The following is an 18,756-nucleotide window of genomic DNA, read 5'->3' as shown; positions in this document are numbered from 1 at the left end:
ACGTAAACCAAGATTTGGAGAAAGAGCAGGATGGGTCTTGGGGTTGACACTTTCTTAGGCTCCCTCCTCTAGTTCCTCTGGTCAAGACCAGGTTTTTGACAGACTCTCAAATCACCGTCCCAGGAAGCCCCCCGAGGGGGCGCCTGCTCCCCTCGCAGCGGCCGCTAAGACCCGGAGAAGTGGAATTTCATTTTGAACCCCAGGTGCCGCGCGGGGGCCAGCGCTGGGCATGCTCAGTAGCCGCGGCGCGTCTGGCTGCTGCTCGCGCCGCACTGACCGCGCGCCACCGGCTCCAGGGCTGGCGCGGGAGTCCGCCCGCCCTCTCCGCCGCGGCTGCCGGGCTTCCAGAAGGCCAAGCATTAGCAGCCTCAGAGCGCCTCGGCCCCCACCCTGCTCCACCCGCGTCACCAGCCGCCTCCTACTCCTCTTCCTCTCCCCTCTCTCAGGGAGGCGAAGCTGGGGCGGCTTTCAGGCGGCGCTGCAGACCGCTCTGCAAACCCCAGCCGAGGACCTGCGAATGAATCCCGGAGCCCAGAGACCCCTTGGCGGCGGCTCTTTCTAATAACACTTTGCCTGAAGTGGGGTCGTGGCGGAGTTTCTCCTCCACCTCTCAATGCAAACACTATGCGGAGAGCAGTCGGCTTCCCTGCGCTGTGCTTGCTTCTTAATCTTCACGCTGCAGGTAAGGGGTTGCCGGGCAGAGCTGGAGCTGGGGATGAGATGGGAAGGATACTGCACATGCTTAAGGACTCTAGGAAAAGCTTGCCTCTCAAAGAAAGCAAGACAGTACTGACAGGGAAGGGGCGAGGGAGTCATGCACCTGTTGGAAGACTGAGGGCGAAAACTTAAGCTAAAATCAGCTCTTGATTTTTCCTTACCTTGTACAAGTAATAGTGAACATTTTCAATATGAATACAGGTTTGCTTCCCCTTCCTCTCCAGCTAGACTCCCCAATTCTGTTTCTAGGCTATGCAGTTGAGTGCCAGTTTCTCAGGAGCCAGACAAGCCACCCTGCTGGATGTAACCTTTTCTACTGCAGCGGCTACATCTGTAAGGTCTCTTGGTTTAGTGAGAGCTCAGAGGGATGCTTCGGCTGTAACCTGATGGACCACATCTCCGCCCAAAAGGTCGCAATACATGGTTCACATTAAGGATGCCGCCCCAGGCTCCTTTGGCCCCTGCTCTTATCACTCGAATTTTCTAAACCAATAAGAGGAAAGAAAGGTTTAAAATAGGACCCTGTCTTCTCTTTCAGCATCATGGTCAGCGTTCGAGGGCGCTGAACAAAATCTCAGTCATAGTTTCAGGGCTGACAACCCAGGGTAGGCACCGTCTCTGGGAAACTGATGGGGTCCAGCCAAAAGTCACAGTGAGATTGCTCCCAAATATAAATATATTTACTATCAGAACCAATATCAGGTTTTCTATGGGAGCAAACCTTAGGAAGTACCTGGGGAATTTATATGCGATGTCACTACAGACCCTGCTTTTTGGATACACGCAGCTTCTGTGTAATGCAAGGACTTGCTGGACTGAATCCTTTATCATTTTTACACTCACATGAGCCAAAATAGAATATGGCAGAGAGATTTTAGGAACCCTACTGCGATAGCAGTTGTCCATGCAGTAGTTCTGTAGCAACCAAAGACTAGATGTTTTCCTTGAGTTTACTTGTCATCCTATCACACATATTCATATTCATTCATTCCCTTAACTAACATTTATTGAATATGTGCTATGTTCCAGAGGTAATGAATAAACATAATGGTTGCAAAATTACAGTTCTTGTGATATCTTTTAAAAAGAGTGGGCGAGTCTTTTTCTATATGTGCAGTAATGAGAGTAAAGTATGGTACTTTCTTATTTCTAGCTAATGCTATTTTAATTTATTGTGAATCTCATGAAGAAGTAATGTATAGGAACATTAAGGCTATAATTAAGCACACATGATAATTGTTATAATTATGATGTTATATTGTGAAAATTTCAATAGTTCTTTGGCACCTTTTGAAAACTAGAAATAGCCACAAATTGGTCATTAAATTATTTGCAAATAGCTGTAATGAATCTTTTTATTACCACATAAAAATCTTTAATGCTGAAATATGGAATGAAAGTATACACATTGAGTTGAGTTTTACTTATTGTTTAATGATAGCACTGACATAAAAATTCATTACCCCCCCCAAAAAAGCCTCAATTCTTACAAAGTTTAAGAATGATTTAGTTGATCTATCAAAAACATCAGTGTAGTTATTTTTTAAATTAATATATAAACAAATCTAAAGATCACATTTAATATATCGAGTAATTATAGCTTAAAAGTTATAAAGGAACTTAAAAATAAGCAAGATGGAAAACACTTCTAAATTTATTCTAGGTGAACATTTGGGATGAAGTAAATAGAGGACTTTTGTTCATCAAAGGAGTAGACTAGAAGTCTGTAGCCCTAGAGTCTACCTGGAGCTCAGCCAAAGGGTGTATTACCAAAGACAGACCAATTCATTTCTATTTTGACTCCTTAATTTGCAAAAAAAAAAAATGTATATAAAAGATTATTTAACCAATTTTAATTTAATAAGGCAGTGCATTAAAGGACTATCTTTTACAGATTTCACTTGCAAGATACTATATAAAAATTAATTATATCCATTTTTAATATAGTGCTTTCGATAGGTGTTTTTACACAGCAGATTGCAAGTTTAATATTGTGATTTTCTTGCCAGTTTCATTTTGAATGCATTTTAATTTTAAACAGCAATTTGTGGGTCACAAGCTGTCATCAGATTAAAATTCATCACAGTTGTCTAATAACATTGTTAGAACTTTCCGTTAGAACGGAAACAAACACAGATTTCTTGATCTAAGCTCCTGTAGATTTGAGTAATAAGAAAGTGAGTGGATTAGAGGACAAAGATCAAGAAGTCACTACTTCTCTTCTTGTTGAATGTCCGGGTTTGTGTCTTTTACAGAAGGCTCTCTTCTCAGGATAGAAGTGGGCTTTATAAAGAAGAGAAATGAATTATATATATTCAGGCCTCTTTGACTGAAAAGCTAATTGATCCATTTTGGTTATGCCCAGGATATCAGCAACTACTTATGCTGGCGGAACTGATGACATGTTAGAACCCTTTAGGGATGGGAGAAATTGGCTGACAGGATATGAGTGCTCTTCTTAGCTATACTAGGAATGGTTGACTTTGATATAGTCGTGCTCCTAATGATAACATAGCAAATCATTTTCAACTGAGTGCTATCTTTAATTATTTGGTTATGCTTGCTCGAGTTACTTTGCAAAATAATATATATATATATATATATATATATATATATATATATATATATATATATATATATATATATATTTTAAGGATTCTGATCAATGCTGAGTTCTGATTGACTCAATAGGGATAAGTATTGTGGTCTGTTTGTAATGTCTATGGGAACAAAAATGGGGAAGTGTAGTACTATGCCATGTAGTTAACATCTCTGGGTATGATAATCCTAATGAATTTCTGAGAATTGAGCTTTTTAGAGAACCTGGACACAACTCTATCCATGGCAGCTGATTTTCATAAATGCTTTTAACAAGAAAAGTTATAATTATTATTCATCCAACTGCTTTCTGTCCAGGTGAGAAAACTAAGATTCAGTAAATGTTGGATAGTATTTACTTTATATAGTAAAGTGGCAGTTAACAGCATAGTCAGAATGAAAACCCAAGTTTCCAGACCTGTGATTGCATACTATATAAAATTAAACACTGGTTCTGATAGTGAGGCCACCATTGACTTAGTGATGCCAGATTATTTTTATCTAACTGTCCTCACAGTTTTTACTCCTCTGTGAGCTAATGTAATACATAAACTCCAGTTGAAAAGACCACTTCAAGAATATTCAAGAAGGTAACTAAAAGCTCCCCCAATAATATGGATGGTAAAAAATATATATTATGTGGAAGACCCACAAAGAGCTTATTCAGTGTTTCTTCTCTTTCTTTGCCCCAAAAAATCATATTCTGTTTCAAGAGATGGCATTTGTTGAGTAGTATTTTAGTTGCAAAGGAATGAAATCGGAATATCTTAAAAATTCTCCCGTGAAAGCTTTATTTTTCCTAGTGAAGGTTTTGTATAAAAAAAAAAAAAGAATTCAATGCATTACTCTCTCCTCAAGTTCTGGAAAAGTTTTTTTTCAAATTTCCACATTGATCTTACTATAAGCCTTTCTGGATGGCACAAAGACTGCCTTCAGTGAATCTTCTGAAGAAGCCTCTTCATTCTCAGAGAAGTGATAGTCAATTTCTTTAGACTAAAAGGGTTTCTACGATGGGACCAAGAGGATCCAGGAAGTACCACCCTCAAAAGAAAGGGTAGACCAATATGAAAATGTTATTCTTTAAAATCTTAAGATGTTTTTCTCAAAGAAGAGTCCTTTAGAACTCCAGAGTTAGTTTTTCCTGTTCGAAATTACTCAACACAGTCCTTACAATGGCCCAGGTTTCAATATATTCTCTCCCCCAATTATCTTTGTGATATCAACTCTCACTGCTCTCCTTTTCATTTTTTTTGTCACTCTCCAGCCACATTTCTGTTCTAAGAAAATCCAAGCACTTGCCACCTCATACATTTTGCTGTTTTCTTTGCCTGAAACATTCTTTCTCCATTTTAGGTCTTTACTCAAATGTTACTTTCTCAGTGAGGCCCTCACTTACTATCTTATTTAATATTTCATCTCCATACCCCCCTATCCCCCCAAAAAACCCACTCCAATCTCCTTCCCTGCTTTTCTTTCTTTCCCAGAGGACTTTCATCACCTACCATACCAAGTATTTTACTTATTTGTTTTGTCTATTGGGGTCCCTCCTTTCTCCATTAAAATGTAAGCTCTTTGAAGGCACAGATATTTGTCTGTTTTACTGCTGTATCTATTGCAGATCCTGCCTAACCTAGTACCTGGGGGCAGGGCGTGGCATAAAAGCTACTAAAGATTAAATAAGTAGGTTGAGTAAATAAAAACAACACAGTGATATTTCTGATCTACTTTTTTTGCATTTATTTCTTCTTGGAGCCCATGCAGGACACACGTAGTCAATTTAGCCACTTGCAGAATGGACTTCAACAGAGCTCATTTATCCAAAATTCAAGTTGCTCCCCAGGAGCTTAGCAGGCCCAGGAACACAGTTCTTCAAACGGACTTGGCTACTATTGTGAACTGAAGGGCAACAAAGGATCTGCTTGCAAGAGACCAGAACTACCAATCAACTCAATGGCAAAGTCCTTCGAACTGATTGCCCGGTGCTGTGTAGCTCAGATGACGTGCTGGTTGGCTATATTTTCACTTCTTAGTAAAATGCCTTTTACATGTAGGAATGGCTATATGAAAGGATTCATACAGCTAAATGACAAGCAGGGTTTAAGGCACTGGAACAAACCTGTCTGCCTCTTTAGCATTTAAGAGACATGAACGTATGTACATAGGAGGTCACACATTCCTAACACCATGATGAGCACCTGGTAAAACTTCTGGATGCATATGATCCACATTCAGCTTTCTCTTCTTTGTTCTTCATCTACCTCTCCACCAATTCCAGTTTTCATCCTATCATCCTGCTGCTGAACATAATTAAGATGACCAACCATCTTCTTACCAATGAATATTTACAGCATTTTTCTAATTTGATCTCTTTCTGGATTTTGAAAATTTTCCTCACTGAATTCTATGCATAATTATTACTTCCTAGAGTCCCTCTTATCTCACTAACCTTTCCTTAGTTTGTACTTTTAAGTCTGCTTTTGAGTGTTATTTAATGGTTAGTGCCCTGGAATTTATGTGTCCTTGGACTTTTTTTTCCTTTTCTTTCTATACAACCTCCCTGGGGCTAGAAAGGGGGCAGATTCAGGAACTATTAGGAAGATAGAACCCATAGAAATGTGGACCGTATTTTTTATACAGTGCCTGAAAATACGGTAAGTTCTCACTTAACATCGTCAGTGGGTCCTTGGACCTTGTGACTTTGAGAGAAATGGTGTATAAGGCCAGAAAAGGCCTAAGGGGATCCTTTGATGAAGTCCAATCCACCCATTACACAGATGAGCAAAGCGAGATAAACTAAAGCTAAAGATAAAAAGTCTTGGCCAAGGAAGAGCCAGAACTTGGAGGCTGTTCCCCAGATACACTAGAGGTCTAATTGATATAAATAAATCATTAGGCTAATTGAGATAAAGAAAAGTTCCTATGGCTGGTCACAAAAACATCATCAAACTTCCAAAAACCCCAAATACTTTTAATATTAAACATAAAAAAAGCGAGGTCCTTGTTTCTTATATATTATCTTACAATAACCTAATATCAACTCATCCTTCATAATAATGTCAGAAGTAAAACTCTAAAAAGCATACTTTTTTTTAGATCATATTCTCTCTTTGTAAAATTCTTTAATATATCTATTTCCTTTTTCTCTTAGAATAAAACCCAAACTCATTAGCATGGCAAAGTCTTTCACTATCAGGTCTTTCCTAACTCCATTCCTTTTTCCTGTCATTGTGTCCTTCTTTGCACACTATGATCATACTTAGACTATTTCTTTTGGTTTGCTATGCCTCTCATTCTTGTCATGTAATGTTACATCTATCTGAAATATCCATACTCTGCTTCTTTTTGAAGATAACTCTTTCTCCAATTTCAAACCTTGGTCTGGCATTGCCTAGTTTGAGAACCTTTCCTTTGACATCCGGCCTCATTTGAGTAGCTTTCCTGGGTTTTCCTTGTGGGCCCTATGTATTCCTCTATTAATGTGTTTAACCTGAATATTGAAGCTTTAAAAAAAAATTTTATTTTTCAATTAGAGTTTATAGTCAATATTATTTTATATTAGCTTTAGGTGTATAGAATCACTGGTTAGACATTTATATATTTTACCAGTGATCCTCCTGATTAGCCTAGTACCCACCTGACACTATGTATAGTTATTACAATATTACTGACTACATTCCCTATGCTGTACTTCACATCCCTGTGACTATTTTGTAATTACCAATTTTCACTTCTTAATTCCTTCACCTTTTCACTCAGCCTCTCAGCCCCATTCCAATCTGACAATCACCAGTTTGCTTTCTGTACTTATTAGTCTGTTTCCATTTTGTTTATTTGTTTATGAATATTGAAGCTTTTTGAGGACAATAACAAGATTGTAGCTTTTATCCTTGTATACCTATTCCCTAGAACTATTCCTGTTACCTAGTGTACCATCAATAAATGTTCAGCAAATGAATAAATGTATTCAGGATGTATTTGGCAAAATAAATTATGATAAATTAATTTACATCGATAAAGAGATTATATCTCATTTTCATGGCCATAAAGAGTAGAATTGACTTTACTGCTGCTCCTTCAATCCAGCTTACATTTATTGATTACAACGAAGTGGAAATGAGACAGAAAAGTTTTCACTTAAAAATAATCTCTAAGGTAAGTTTGTGTTCCATGGGCATGATGCTAGTTGTGGTAGAGTTGTATGTTGAACTTCTCCTAGGTGGACACACATTCCTGTGTGATTTTCTACTACTACTTCAGGATGGGAATGAAATGAATGTCTTTATTTTAAAGAGCTCAAACAATTACATAAGGTAAATAGCATGATGTCTGTATCCAAAGGAATAGACCCAGAACTCAACCTTGATTACTGATTATTATCAATCCTGTAACAGCAAACATGAACCACTTACACATTTCAAATCAGGTGGGAGTGTGAGGCAGTGGGTTCAATAAATCAAGACCAAAAATAATCCAACCCTTCCTTGCTTCCCCAAACAAAGCAAAACCATCACAAAAATTTCTGAGTATTTGTACATATTTTCTTTCTCTTTTTATGTATAGACAGTCTTTATAAAACCATAAAGTTTTTGGATCCCACACTTTTTTTTTACAGGAGACATGCTTACACCTGAAGAGTGGAGACTGGTTTCTGAATTATAGAAAGTCACTTTTTCATGAGATAATGTGATCATACATCAAAAGCCCATTCGTTGCCATTAGAATTAATGATAACAGGGATGTTATGTTTTATGGTAAGTTTATAGTTAAAATTTTTAAAAGCTTTTTGTAAAGTCAAATATAAAAGGTAGAGAAAGCCATTTTTCCCTTTAAATGAGGGATTTGAAAGATCCTGCTTGGCCTATGAGTACATTCTTCATCTTCAAAGTACTTACAAATGCTGACACAGGATAGCATTGATATTTCCTGACATAAAGGATTTTAATAGCTTTGAAGAAAACTATTTAATGGTAAAATATTATTTTATGATCAAATTTCATAATGCTTACTCACCAAATAATGTAACTTTAAGTGTCTATTATTACAATGATATTTGCAACAGAATGACAATTAGCAAATTTATATTGGGAATATTAGCACTTTACATTCAAATAGATATCTAGATTTTTCTGAGAATCAAATCTCTATTTCAGTTTATTAAGATGTTCACGTCAATTATGGACCAAAAACAAAGCAAAATTACTTGTTTACATGAAGCAGTAGTACAGACAATATTTTTTAATTGTAGTGAAATAAATATCAAGTTCAGTGGGGACATGAATTTTTTTTTTAATTCAGAACTGAAGCAATGTCTGTTTTCTGACTAAAATATGCAGAGTGGCTTAAAGCAACCCTAAACTACTGATTTTTTGGATAAAAGCACTAAATAAGCATAGAGTAAGAGCATCTCACAGGCATTCACTGTTGTACATGTACAGCAACATGTACAGAGCAGGACTCTACTGCTATTTCACTGTAGTAATGATCCAGTTCCTGACGGTGACTGGAAGGAAATGAAGCAGTGTGCATTACTGTACAGGGTCAGCTCCCATCACTGCATTACTTTAACTTGTCTGGGAAAGATGATCAGCACAAAGTATGACAAACATAAGATGGAGAGTTCATTTGAAAGGCCATCAATCCATGAATTATGAAGGTGTAGTTTTTAGTTATAAGCATTTTACTTTCTTTGTCTTGTTGATTCATGTTAGTTTTTAAGTTATCCTTGGAAGAAAATGAAACAGCTAAAAAGAGAAAATTGAAATAGAGGGGAAAATGCTATGTTTTTAGATAACCCATAGCAGAATACTGTAGTAAAGAGCATGGATACTATGGTCAAGTTCAAATCCAGGTGTGCTCTGGCTCTGTTACCAGCTCTGTAATCTTTCAATTTTTCTAAGCTTCAATTTTCTCTTTTTAAAATGGAGACGATATACTATACAACTATAGGGTTGTTATTGTGTACTAAACAGGATAATATATGTAAAACTGCAGCATCTTAGTAAATACCATGTAAGTGTTAGGTATTATTTGATTATGGGTGGGAGAGGTTGGATTATCAATGCTTAACTAGTATGTTAGAGCAGTTTCTCATTCTTTTTGTGTTTGAGCCAAGCTAGAGAAGCACATATGCCCAAGAGCTTCTGGATTCCAACTGTTTTTTCTAAATGGGGCTCTACTATGATCATGAGCCGAACTAAATGGACAGGTTTATAGTGGATTGTGAAGCTCTAAGACATCCACCTATAGCTTTTGGGCACTGAGAGGCTGGGGAGATCCAGACTGGGCCCAAGATGTCAGATCTCATTCTCCTCCCAGCCCTTCTTCAGTGACCCCCCCGTGCCGCCAACTCCCTCAATAAAATGGTTTGACATCTTCCCCGCTAACGAATCCACCTATTCCCCAATCTCCCAATACCTTACCTAAAAGCTCCATCTAAACATGGTGTCTAGCATCATATCTTCAGCAAAATCCCTATTTAAATTAATATGAAATATAGGTTTTTCTTGGGTTTACCCAATAGCTGGTGAAAATGTGTAACATTTACATAAATGCCACAAGTTTAAAATATCTAGTTCCTGCCTCTCCTACCAAGTAGTCCAGACTTATCCTAGGAGCCACCTCCCTTATTAGTCTCTCTAGGGACTCCCAAAGGGTGAGAGGTTCAAGCATGTGACCCTGGCTGCAACTCATAGCTCTATAGGCCTCCTGTAGGATTGCTGCTCTGGCAATGCTTCTTCTCTACTGACCCAGTGACATCCTCCTGCTCACTATTTGTAGCCCATGGAGCTTCTACGACCATCAGGCTCCAGGTCAACATGGAAGGCTGCCTATGGTTCTGTGCATATTGGAGAAACAGGGCTGTTTGAATGTAAAGGGAAAGCAGGGAGGGAACATAGAGATGGGAAGACCCTATATCTAGGCCCTGTTACCTATCAGCACCTGATCTGCCAAGACTCTTCTCTCATGCTGATTTTATCTCAGGTGATCTATTATGTATGGCTCTGGTCTGGCTCCCTCGGAAACCTACCATCCATCAGAAAACTTAGAATTCAATTGTAGAAACTTTTCCACGGTGCTACTCTCCTCTATGCAAAGCCAAGTTCACAGTCAAGCAGCTGTTTCAGTGCCTGCAGACGGTTAAGACGCTCCCCAGGGGAATTCTCACAGGCACTCGCAAGTGTGGTCCAGTTGGGCATGGCTCTTGGCATCCCTGGACACCTCTGAATCTCTAGAGTATCAGGATTTCCCATCAGGTGTCCACTGGTTATTTTGGGTGATTTGTTTTCTGAAACTGGAAATAATATTGAGAGTTCTTGAATTATAAATATTATCATACTCAATCTGAGCATTAACTGAAGCTATGGAAATATAATAAAAGGATCTTCTCTCAAGATAAACATTGATTTTCATAGAGAAGAAACAAATAGATTTCGTTATAAGAAGGAAAATACAAATGAGTATTTCCTAAATTCCTATGATTTTTTTTTTTTTTTTTTTTTGAGGCAAAGCAACCCTTGGTTGATCTCACAGATTGCAAAGACCTTGTCAGTTTACAATCCCTTATTATTTTATTATGCCTTACAACACCTGGTCTTCCTAGGTGGTCTCCCATCTAAGTACTAACCAGGCCCGACCCTGCTTAGCTTCTGAGATCAGATCTTGTTCAGGGTGGCATGGCTGCAGACCCTATGATGTTTTAAACTCTATACTAGGTGCTTCTATAAGATAATCATTTTACATTTTAGGATAGAAAGTATGTTCTGAAATGGCAAGCTCATGCTTTAGAAACAGTAAAAATATACTCTAAATCATATAGCATAGTAAAAAACGACAACAAAACTTAGGCTCTAGAATCTAACTACATGGATTTGAATCTCACCTCTGCTATATACTGTTTAAATTATCTGTGCCTCCCTTTTCTCATCAGAAAAAAATACCATAGTAACTACCTCATAGGGTGGTTTAAAGATTTAAAGAGCTAATGCATAAGGGCCTACAGCATGGAGGCTGGAACATTAAGTATATTCAATAGATAGTAGCTGTAAGAATTATCATATTAACATGTGAAAGCTTTTACTGGTTCTATATCTCAGCTCCCAAACTTGAAAAGAAAAAATGTATGCATGACTATTAGTCCATTAAAAATAAATCACTCTCAAGCCTTTTTTTGTAAAGAGTATCTGCTATAAAAATCAAACTGGCATACCCTCATTTTTAAAAACACTAATAGAAACTTTGCCTTGTTCATAATTAGCAAGTTTGTGTTGGAAGGAATAAATGCTGTTCTCCAAGCTGAAGTATAAGAAAAAGCATCCTATAACCATCAGAGGCACTGTAATCATTGGCAGCCCTTCTGGTGAAGTATCTCAACCTCAGGGCTCAGGTAGGATTTGTAATATCATCTCTCCTGCTGTCCCACTCAGTCTGAATGTACAACATCCAACAGGGGCCAAGATATCCTACTTGTAATGCTGAACTCTCTCTATGTCCACATAAACCTTGAAAATAGCATTGCTCGGTTTTCGTACCCCATTTTGAAAACCCTGTCCACATACCTTTGGTGTATGTGTGTGACAGGGGAGAGGGTGTGTGTCATGAAATCAGAGTTTCCTTGCATGCATTCTGGGAACCAGGCATCCTGTTGTCCCTAGATTTAAGTTCTAATGAGTCATCATAAATGCCCAGCGGGTACAGAGCACATGCCTCCAATTCAGGTCTGTCCTGTTCCTGAAGCAAAAGTGCCTCTGGTCCCCCATGCTTCACCCTGCAGCATCAGCAACCGCTGCTGACAGCCCCACCTCCCACCCTGGCTCCAGCCCCCAATGTCTTGAAGTTCACTCCCTGGAGCTGTGTGCTCAGGCTGAGCCTTCCTTCATCTCCAACTTTCTCTTTGCTCTCTACTCCAATTAAAGTGTGTAGTTCTTACTCCCCATTTCAGAAAAGATCTCTTCTCAACTAGCTATATTTTAGAAAGGATGTGACACATGATCTACTCCAGATCAGAATAGCTGTTAATTTGATGGTCTTTCCCCAGCAGATGTTCATTTTGTTAGAGAATTATGAGAGAACAGTGCCCTAGCCCAGTGGCATTAATTTGAAATGATGGATGAAGGGACTAGAACAGGATGGAGTAGAAGTGTTGACCTGAAGGACCTACCAAGTACCCCTCAAATTTCTTAACGCAGGCAAAGGAGACCAGGGAAGAGATCTCTTTAAGGGGCCGCTGTGGAGCTCCTGCCTCACCTTCCTTCTGACCTAATATCTGGGCTTTTATGTCTCTAAAATTATCATTACTGTGGCTATATTTTAATTTTTTGTATGTTCTAATGTTCGTTTTGCTATGTTTTAATATAATTTCTAATCTACCATGAGAATTATTCTTAAAGCAGACACATCATTTTCTTTGTCTTTCAATTAGAACCCAACCTCTAAAAGTCATTTGACGAACTCTACTATAAAAAAATGGAAGTAATTTATCATCTCTATAACTATTTATAAATAATAATACTTTAACTATTTGCATAACAATGACTGATGTATAAAACTTAGGTTTTACAAATGTACTGCTTTGCCAATCAGTACATGTAGAACTCAATTCCTACAATTTCTGCAAAGGTTAGCATTTTTCAGCTTTCTAGCCATACAATCATTTTTCTCCATTTCTGCATTTCCTCTGAGGGCAAATATCTTGATGAAGATCTCTTAATAGCCCTATAGAATTTAAGAGATAGTAGCATTTAACTCTTGTCAACTTCCTCTTCAAGCATCCTTTGACTCAGTTTCTCAGGAACTGGGGGGCAGCTGACAGCTTCTGTCTGAGCTGACATAAATCTCACTTCCTCCGTCAGTCTGAAGGCAGTGGTCTTAACCCTATTTCCTTTTCATGATTTATGTCTAGTCACATTGTCTCAAATGATGCTGTCCTAATTGTATTATGTTCCATTCTAGAATATATATTTATCAAATGAAAAATAACTCTGTGAAAGCTGGGCAAAAATCAGGAAACATGAAACCCTTTCATTGTAATTTTACCACCAGCACATAGCACACAGTGGATTTTTCCTGCAATGGCTGTCAATTCTGTGACTACCAAAAAGCTTTCCATTGTGCAGCTCAACTTTCAATGGATGAGAGCAATAGGAACAAGTAAGAGATGCCTAGAGGAGTTGCACTTGGCTAGAAGTAGGAGTAGAAATGGCATTTCCTAATAAAATATTTGGGAAATGTGGAGTGTTTATATCAAAGAACGTTCAGGAAAAGTTTACAAGATGCCTTAATTAAAATCATTTGTTATTCTTTTAGGGTTCAAATCTTCTCCTACATAGAGGAGAATAGAGCCAGCTGTATAAAAATAGACTAATTACTTTGGTGTTGATTTTTAATTTTTATTACAGGTATACTAGACACATCACGGGCCAAACTTGTGGAGCATTTAGATGCTATTCGAGAATGATGCAGTACCTCCTCATGGGATTATGTTTTTATATCCTAGTGACCAGTTCATAAACTAGATTTTAGGAGAAGCATTCCTCAAAGGAGGTGTTCTTTCAGTACAAGCTTATCCAAGTCCCGGGCAGGGGTTACCAGTAATTTAAATTCAATCATTGTTATCTTAGAGAGACCCTTATGTTATTTACTTTTTATGACAAAATAGCTGATTTGAAGATAAACTATTTTGCCAATTGTTATTTTGTGTCAGGATACAAAACAAACAAAAAAAATGTTTGTACATACAAATACACACATTATATGTATGTTGTTAGAACAACTAAGTCACATAGACTGAATTTTATAAAGCTGGCTTAATATATAGACAGAGCCTTAATGAACTCTTTCAAAACACCGATGCAATTTGCTGTTAAGATTAGTAGGAGTGAGCATGTTATACCTGGGAGGCTATGTTAAAGACCTCATTTGTCACATCTTGGGAAGGTTGTAGTGGTCACCCAGAAGATGCAGTGTTATTACTGTGAAGACTTTTTACCGGAGATTAATACTGTGGTGACCACTTGGGTTATCGTTACCAAGAGATACAGAACAACTAATTGGAAGAGTAGCTTTAATATGAGTCTCCTTATATCCAAGGATATTGCTCCTGGAAATCCCTACTCTTATAAGTTCCCAAAGTCCACACCATGTAAAATCTAACTGAATTGGGGCTTCTTTTTACTGAAGTGCGTTTCTAATCTAGTCCTAGGTATATAAGAACCATTTTTATTTTCTGATGAAAAATACTGAGGCTCAGTGGGGTGAGGAGATTGCTTAAGTTCAGATCCATGAGAGGAGAGGGGCGGGGAGGTAATTGAAACTAGAATCTAGGTCCTGTACCTCTTAATTCATTGCTTTTTAAAAAGTATGTTTCTTTCCTTTCTCAATACTATTAATAGCCATTTTCTATGTAAACTTTGGTACTTCTGTGTATTTTTAACTTTTCTGGAGAGGCGTTTACAAATCAAATGAAAACCTCATCATTTCTCATGTCAAAATTCCCAAGGGACTTCCCTGATGTTATCCATTTATGTCTCCTTTCTAGAGAAGAAAGTGTTGGCAATACTTTAAAAAACAACGGTTATCCCTTCACAAAATGATCACAGAACAGTTTCCCTTTTTTGATTGTTCACTTTCTCAGGTCTCTTTAGAGACTACTGGTTCATCCTTTTGTTCTTTTCATAAGTTATTGCTACTGATTTAAACACTTGCAATATGAGGATTTATTCTGAGAGGGTGTATACAAGGCCATTCTACCTTGTGCATCCAGGAATCACCAATACCGAATCTGAAATAATGAGTCATAATGCACTTCAACTTAACATTGCAATTTCATACATTTCTCTTTCCTTTGTTAAAGATCTCTTCAGAGATTATCAAGGTCATATCCAGAATGAAATTTCAATTGTGGAATTTTATGACCATCAAAACTGGTTATTCTCATATATATGTTGCCTCGATGATAAAACTACTTTTATTTTAAATTCAGATGAGTCTAGTTGACAAGGTATTTACTAAACATTCTGTTTAATACCCTATACAGGTTCTAAAATATTTTCTTTCTTAAGTTTCCATAAACCACTCTTTCTTGATTTGCCCCTTACTGTACTACCATTCCTTCTCAGTTAGCTTTGCTGGCTTTTCATCTTGACCTAAATATTGTTATTCTACAGTGTTCTGTCCTGTATACACTGTTCTTCTTTATTGGTCTCTTGGCTTTAAATTTTATCTGTATTGGATAACTCATGAATCTCTCTCACTCTCCAACCATATACTACACATTTAGTTATCCAACTTCTAATTCAACATCTCCACTTTGATATTGAGTAGGCATCTCAATCTTAACATTTCTAAAATGTAGACTTGCGTGTATTCATAATGTTGAAGTGAAGGAGGTGATAGAGTGGTGGCATTTGAAGATAGAGAAGACAAAACTAATTCCAGACGCGAGCTCAGTAGTCCTCAAACTTCAGAGTTTGAATATGAGAAGAATTTGATTAAAAGGTAACTGAAGGAGACTAAACTTTGGGTGATGAGTACACAATGCAATGTACAGATGATATAATATTGTACACTTGAATCTTATTTACCAATGTCACCTCAATAAATTTAAGTTAAAAAAAAATCAGATTCTTAGGCTATACCTCCAGAGATTCAGCTATGGTAGTTCAGGGGTGGCATCTGAGAATCTGCATCTTAATATCCCAGGTGATTATGATACAGAAATCTAAGCACAACACTTTGAGAATCTTGTTCCTACCTAATGGCTGTGATGAGGTTCCTAATATTATGCTGTCAACTTGGTTCTCATCACTCAAGGACAAGGCGGGACTAAGTCCTTTCACATATATAACTGGATAAAGCTGGGGAATTTTAATTATGTTTCAATTGCACTTAAAATTAGATTTGTCTTCACACTTCCTGTAGAACACTTTAGCATAGGATGCATTTGTTATCTGGACTCACATATTCTATTTAAATAAAGGGATTCTGAATAGGTTTGCTGTGATTGACACTGTATAAAATAAAAGATTGAAGATAATCATGTCATTTTCAGTTCTTCATTTTCTGATCATCTTTCTTTCTTGTTTAATGTATATATAAAATCCAAGCTGCTTCTTTCTTTCTTGTTTAATGTATATATCAAATCCAGAGTAGAGGAATTGATCATTTTTTGGCTTTTGCCCTCCATCAAGCCCTGTATGACCAGCATATATTTCTAGCATCTCCAGCAATTGTCTTACCAATATGCTTTTAACATTCATTTAGAAGTAGAAAGACAGGTTATTTTTTTAGTCAGCTCAAGTGCTTCCCACCATGACAGTTTGGGAATTATCTTTGGGTACCAGTGACTTTAGCTTTTCAGATCATTCCAATTGAAATTACATTTCATGTAAATTCTGAAGTAGTAATAGAAACTAATCATCATGTCTTCATCCTGAGCATGTTAAGTAGACTGTAACTTTTTAAAAATCAATCAAGGTATCATAATTTTCAAAGATTGGACAGCAATGACCTTGAAATAACTGTAAATTTTGTTTCTCTGACTGAAATAAGAGTTTCTCGGATTTGGAAATGACATCATCACTAGGAACACATGTAATATTTTGAAATTCAGAACAGGGTACTTCTATGTTATTATTCTTGCAACGATTTTATTAATGGAGAATAGTGCTAAAATGTTTTAGATGCATATTAAGTTTCTGACCACAAGTATTCATTTAGTATTTTACTAAAAGTAATTTACTGAATGATATTGTAGTGTCCTAGAAGAGTTTCTACACTTCTGAAAGATAAGCACTTTTCTCCCTCCTCTCCGAGAGAACTTAGTATGACCTTGTAAAGAGCTACAATGAAGAGATTTGCCTTGGCGTTAAGAAATAGAATGGACGTACTATTTTTATCCTAGTTGACTTTTTAAGTACTCATTTAAAGATAGTCACTTGTTTGCAGAAAGGCACATTGTATGCTTGAATGAACTTGGGTTTCTCACCTGAGGGACTGGCCTTCTTAATAAAAAAGAGGAATCTATAATGGTCAGTAGTATGAGAATTATATCTGCCATGACAGTGCTATTGAAATGGATGTGTTCATAAAGATAAGATGCAAAAAAAGACTTGAAGCTCCTTGCAAGATATGGGAAGTAAAAGAAAATAGTGAGAGATTAGGAAAAAAATTCTTGTAAAAAGAGATTATTTTCTAAGAACAATATTTGTACAAATTTCTGTTACCATAGACATACTAGGGGAAAATCTGGGGTACTTGAGGTTGCTAGGCACTGTGATGTGATCTGCTTGTTCTGCTTAACATCTTATATAGAAAATCTTAAGTTTGCTTTGATGTTTGAATTAGTGATATTTTTTTTGACTCACATATATACGTTATCTATTTCCTCCTGTGACCAATGACAAATAGGAGTTATAAAAGTCAATGGATATTTACCTATCAAAAGAAATAGAGGTGAATGTATTACTTTCTCTGAATGGCCATATTACTAAGAAAGAGAAATGGGTATTGTTGCACAGTTGGAATTTGCTACTATGGTTAGTATACTCAGATTTCTGCCTTTAGTGAGCTTAAAATATTCTACAAGCATTTAAAAAATGTACATAGTTAACTATAATATAACCAGTATAAAATAAATATGAAATAAGAATGGTATAAAATGCTATTAATTAAAGAGAAGAAAGCTTGAATATGCTATAAATCGTTGTCATTTGAAGGACATCCAGGAATGAAAGACCAACAGGGTGTGGAAAGTGTGGGTTTACATAAAGGAGGGAATTTCTGACTAAAAGAGGTATTAAAATATCTGATAAACAGGATGGTTTCAAACTACACCCACTTCGGTCCACCTAAAGCCTCGGAGATCCCTCCATACCACCAAGTGTTTTCTATTTATTTGGGATAGAAAATAAGGGAAAAAAGATGGAGACCAACTGATCTAAATTCTTCACAAGTCTTAAAGCCTCCAAAGAATAGGTAACTCTATCAGATATTTCTACTCATCTTGCTGAATAAGGTCTTTGACTTTTGTTTCTGCTTCTTCTTCCTTTCAGGGTGCTTTTCAGGAAATAATGATCACGTTTTGGCAATTCATCATAAAAAGAATGGGAAGCCAGCATTCATTTATCACCATTCACAAGACATTGAGAAGAGCCTGGATGTAGCTCCACAAAAGATATATAAGCATTCCTCTGCTGGAGCTCAAATAAGCAAACGCCACCAAATTGTTAATTCAGCATTTCCTAGACCTGCATATGATCCATCTCTCAATCTTTTGGCTGTAGCTGGTCAAGATCTTGAAGTGGAAAACCTTCCAATCCCAGCAGCAAATATAATTGTGGTGGTAAGTATCACAGTTAACTGATGCCGACGTTGGTGCTGGTGCTTTCTTCTGTGCTTGATGTTGGGAAGAAAAAAAACCTAATGGTGAATAGTTATCATTGGATC

At 37.1% G+C, this 18,756-nt stretch overlaps 1 protein-coding gene across 1 annotated transcript in view; it reads left to right on the top strand.

The window, feature by feature from the left end:
- The first annotated feature begins 271 nt into the window (after positions 1–271).
- The window catches only part of PTPRR (protein tyrosine phosphatase receptor type R), a 222,931-nt gene continuing 204,446 nt past the window's right edge, over positions 272–18,756 (top strand). Inside the window, exons 1-2 of the mRNA XM_039866018.1 lie at positions 272–682; positions 18,363–18,652. Coding sequence (XP_039721952.1) covers positions 625–682; positions 18,363–18,652 — 348 coding nt within the window. The 5' untranslated portion in view covers positions 272–624. The remainder of the gene's footprint in view (positions 683–18,362; positions 18,653–18,756) is intronic.

This window comes from Pteropus medius, unplaced genomic scaffold (assembly GCF_902729225.1).
Source record: "Pteropus medius unplaced genomic scaffold, Ma_sr-lr_union100, whole genome shotgun sequence".
NCBI classification, from domain to species: domain Eukaryota; kingdom Metazoa; phylum Chordata; class Mammalia; order Chiroptera; family Pteropodidae; genus Pteropus; species Pteropus medius.
This window is presented reverse-complemented; position numbering and strand designations above follow the sequence as displayed.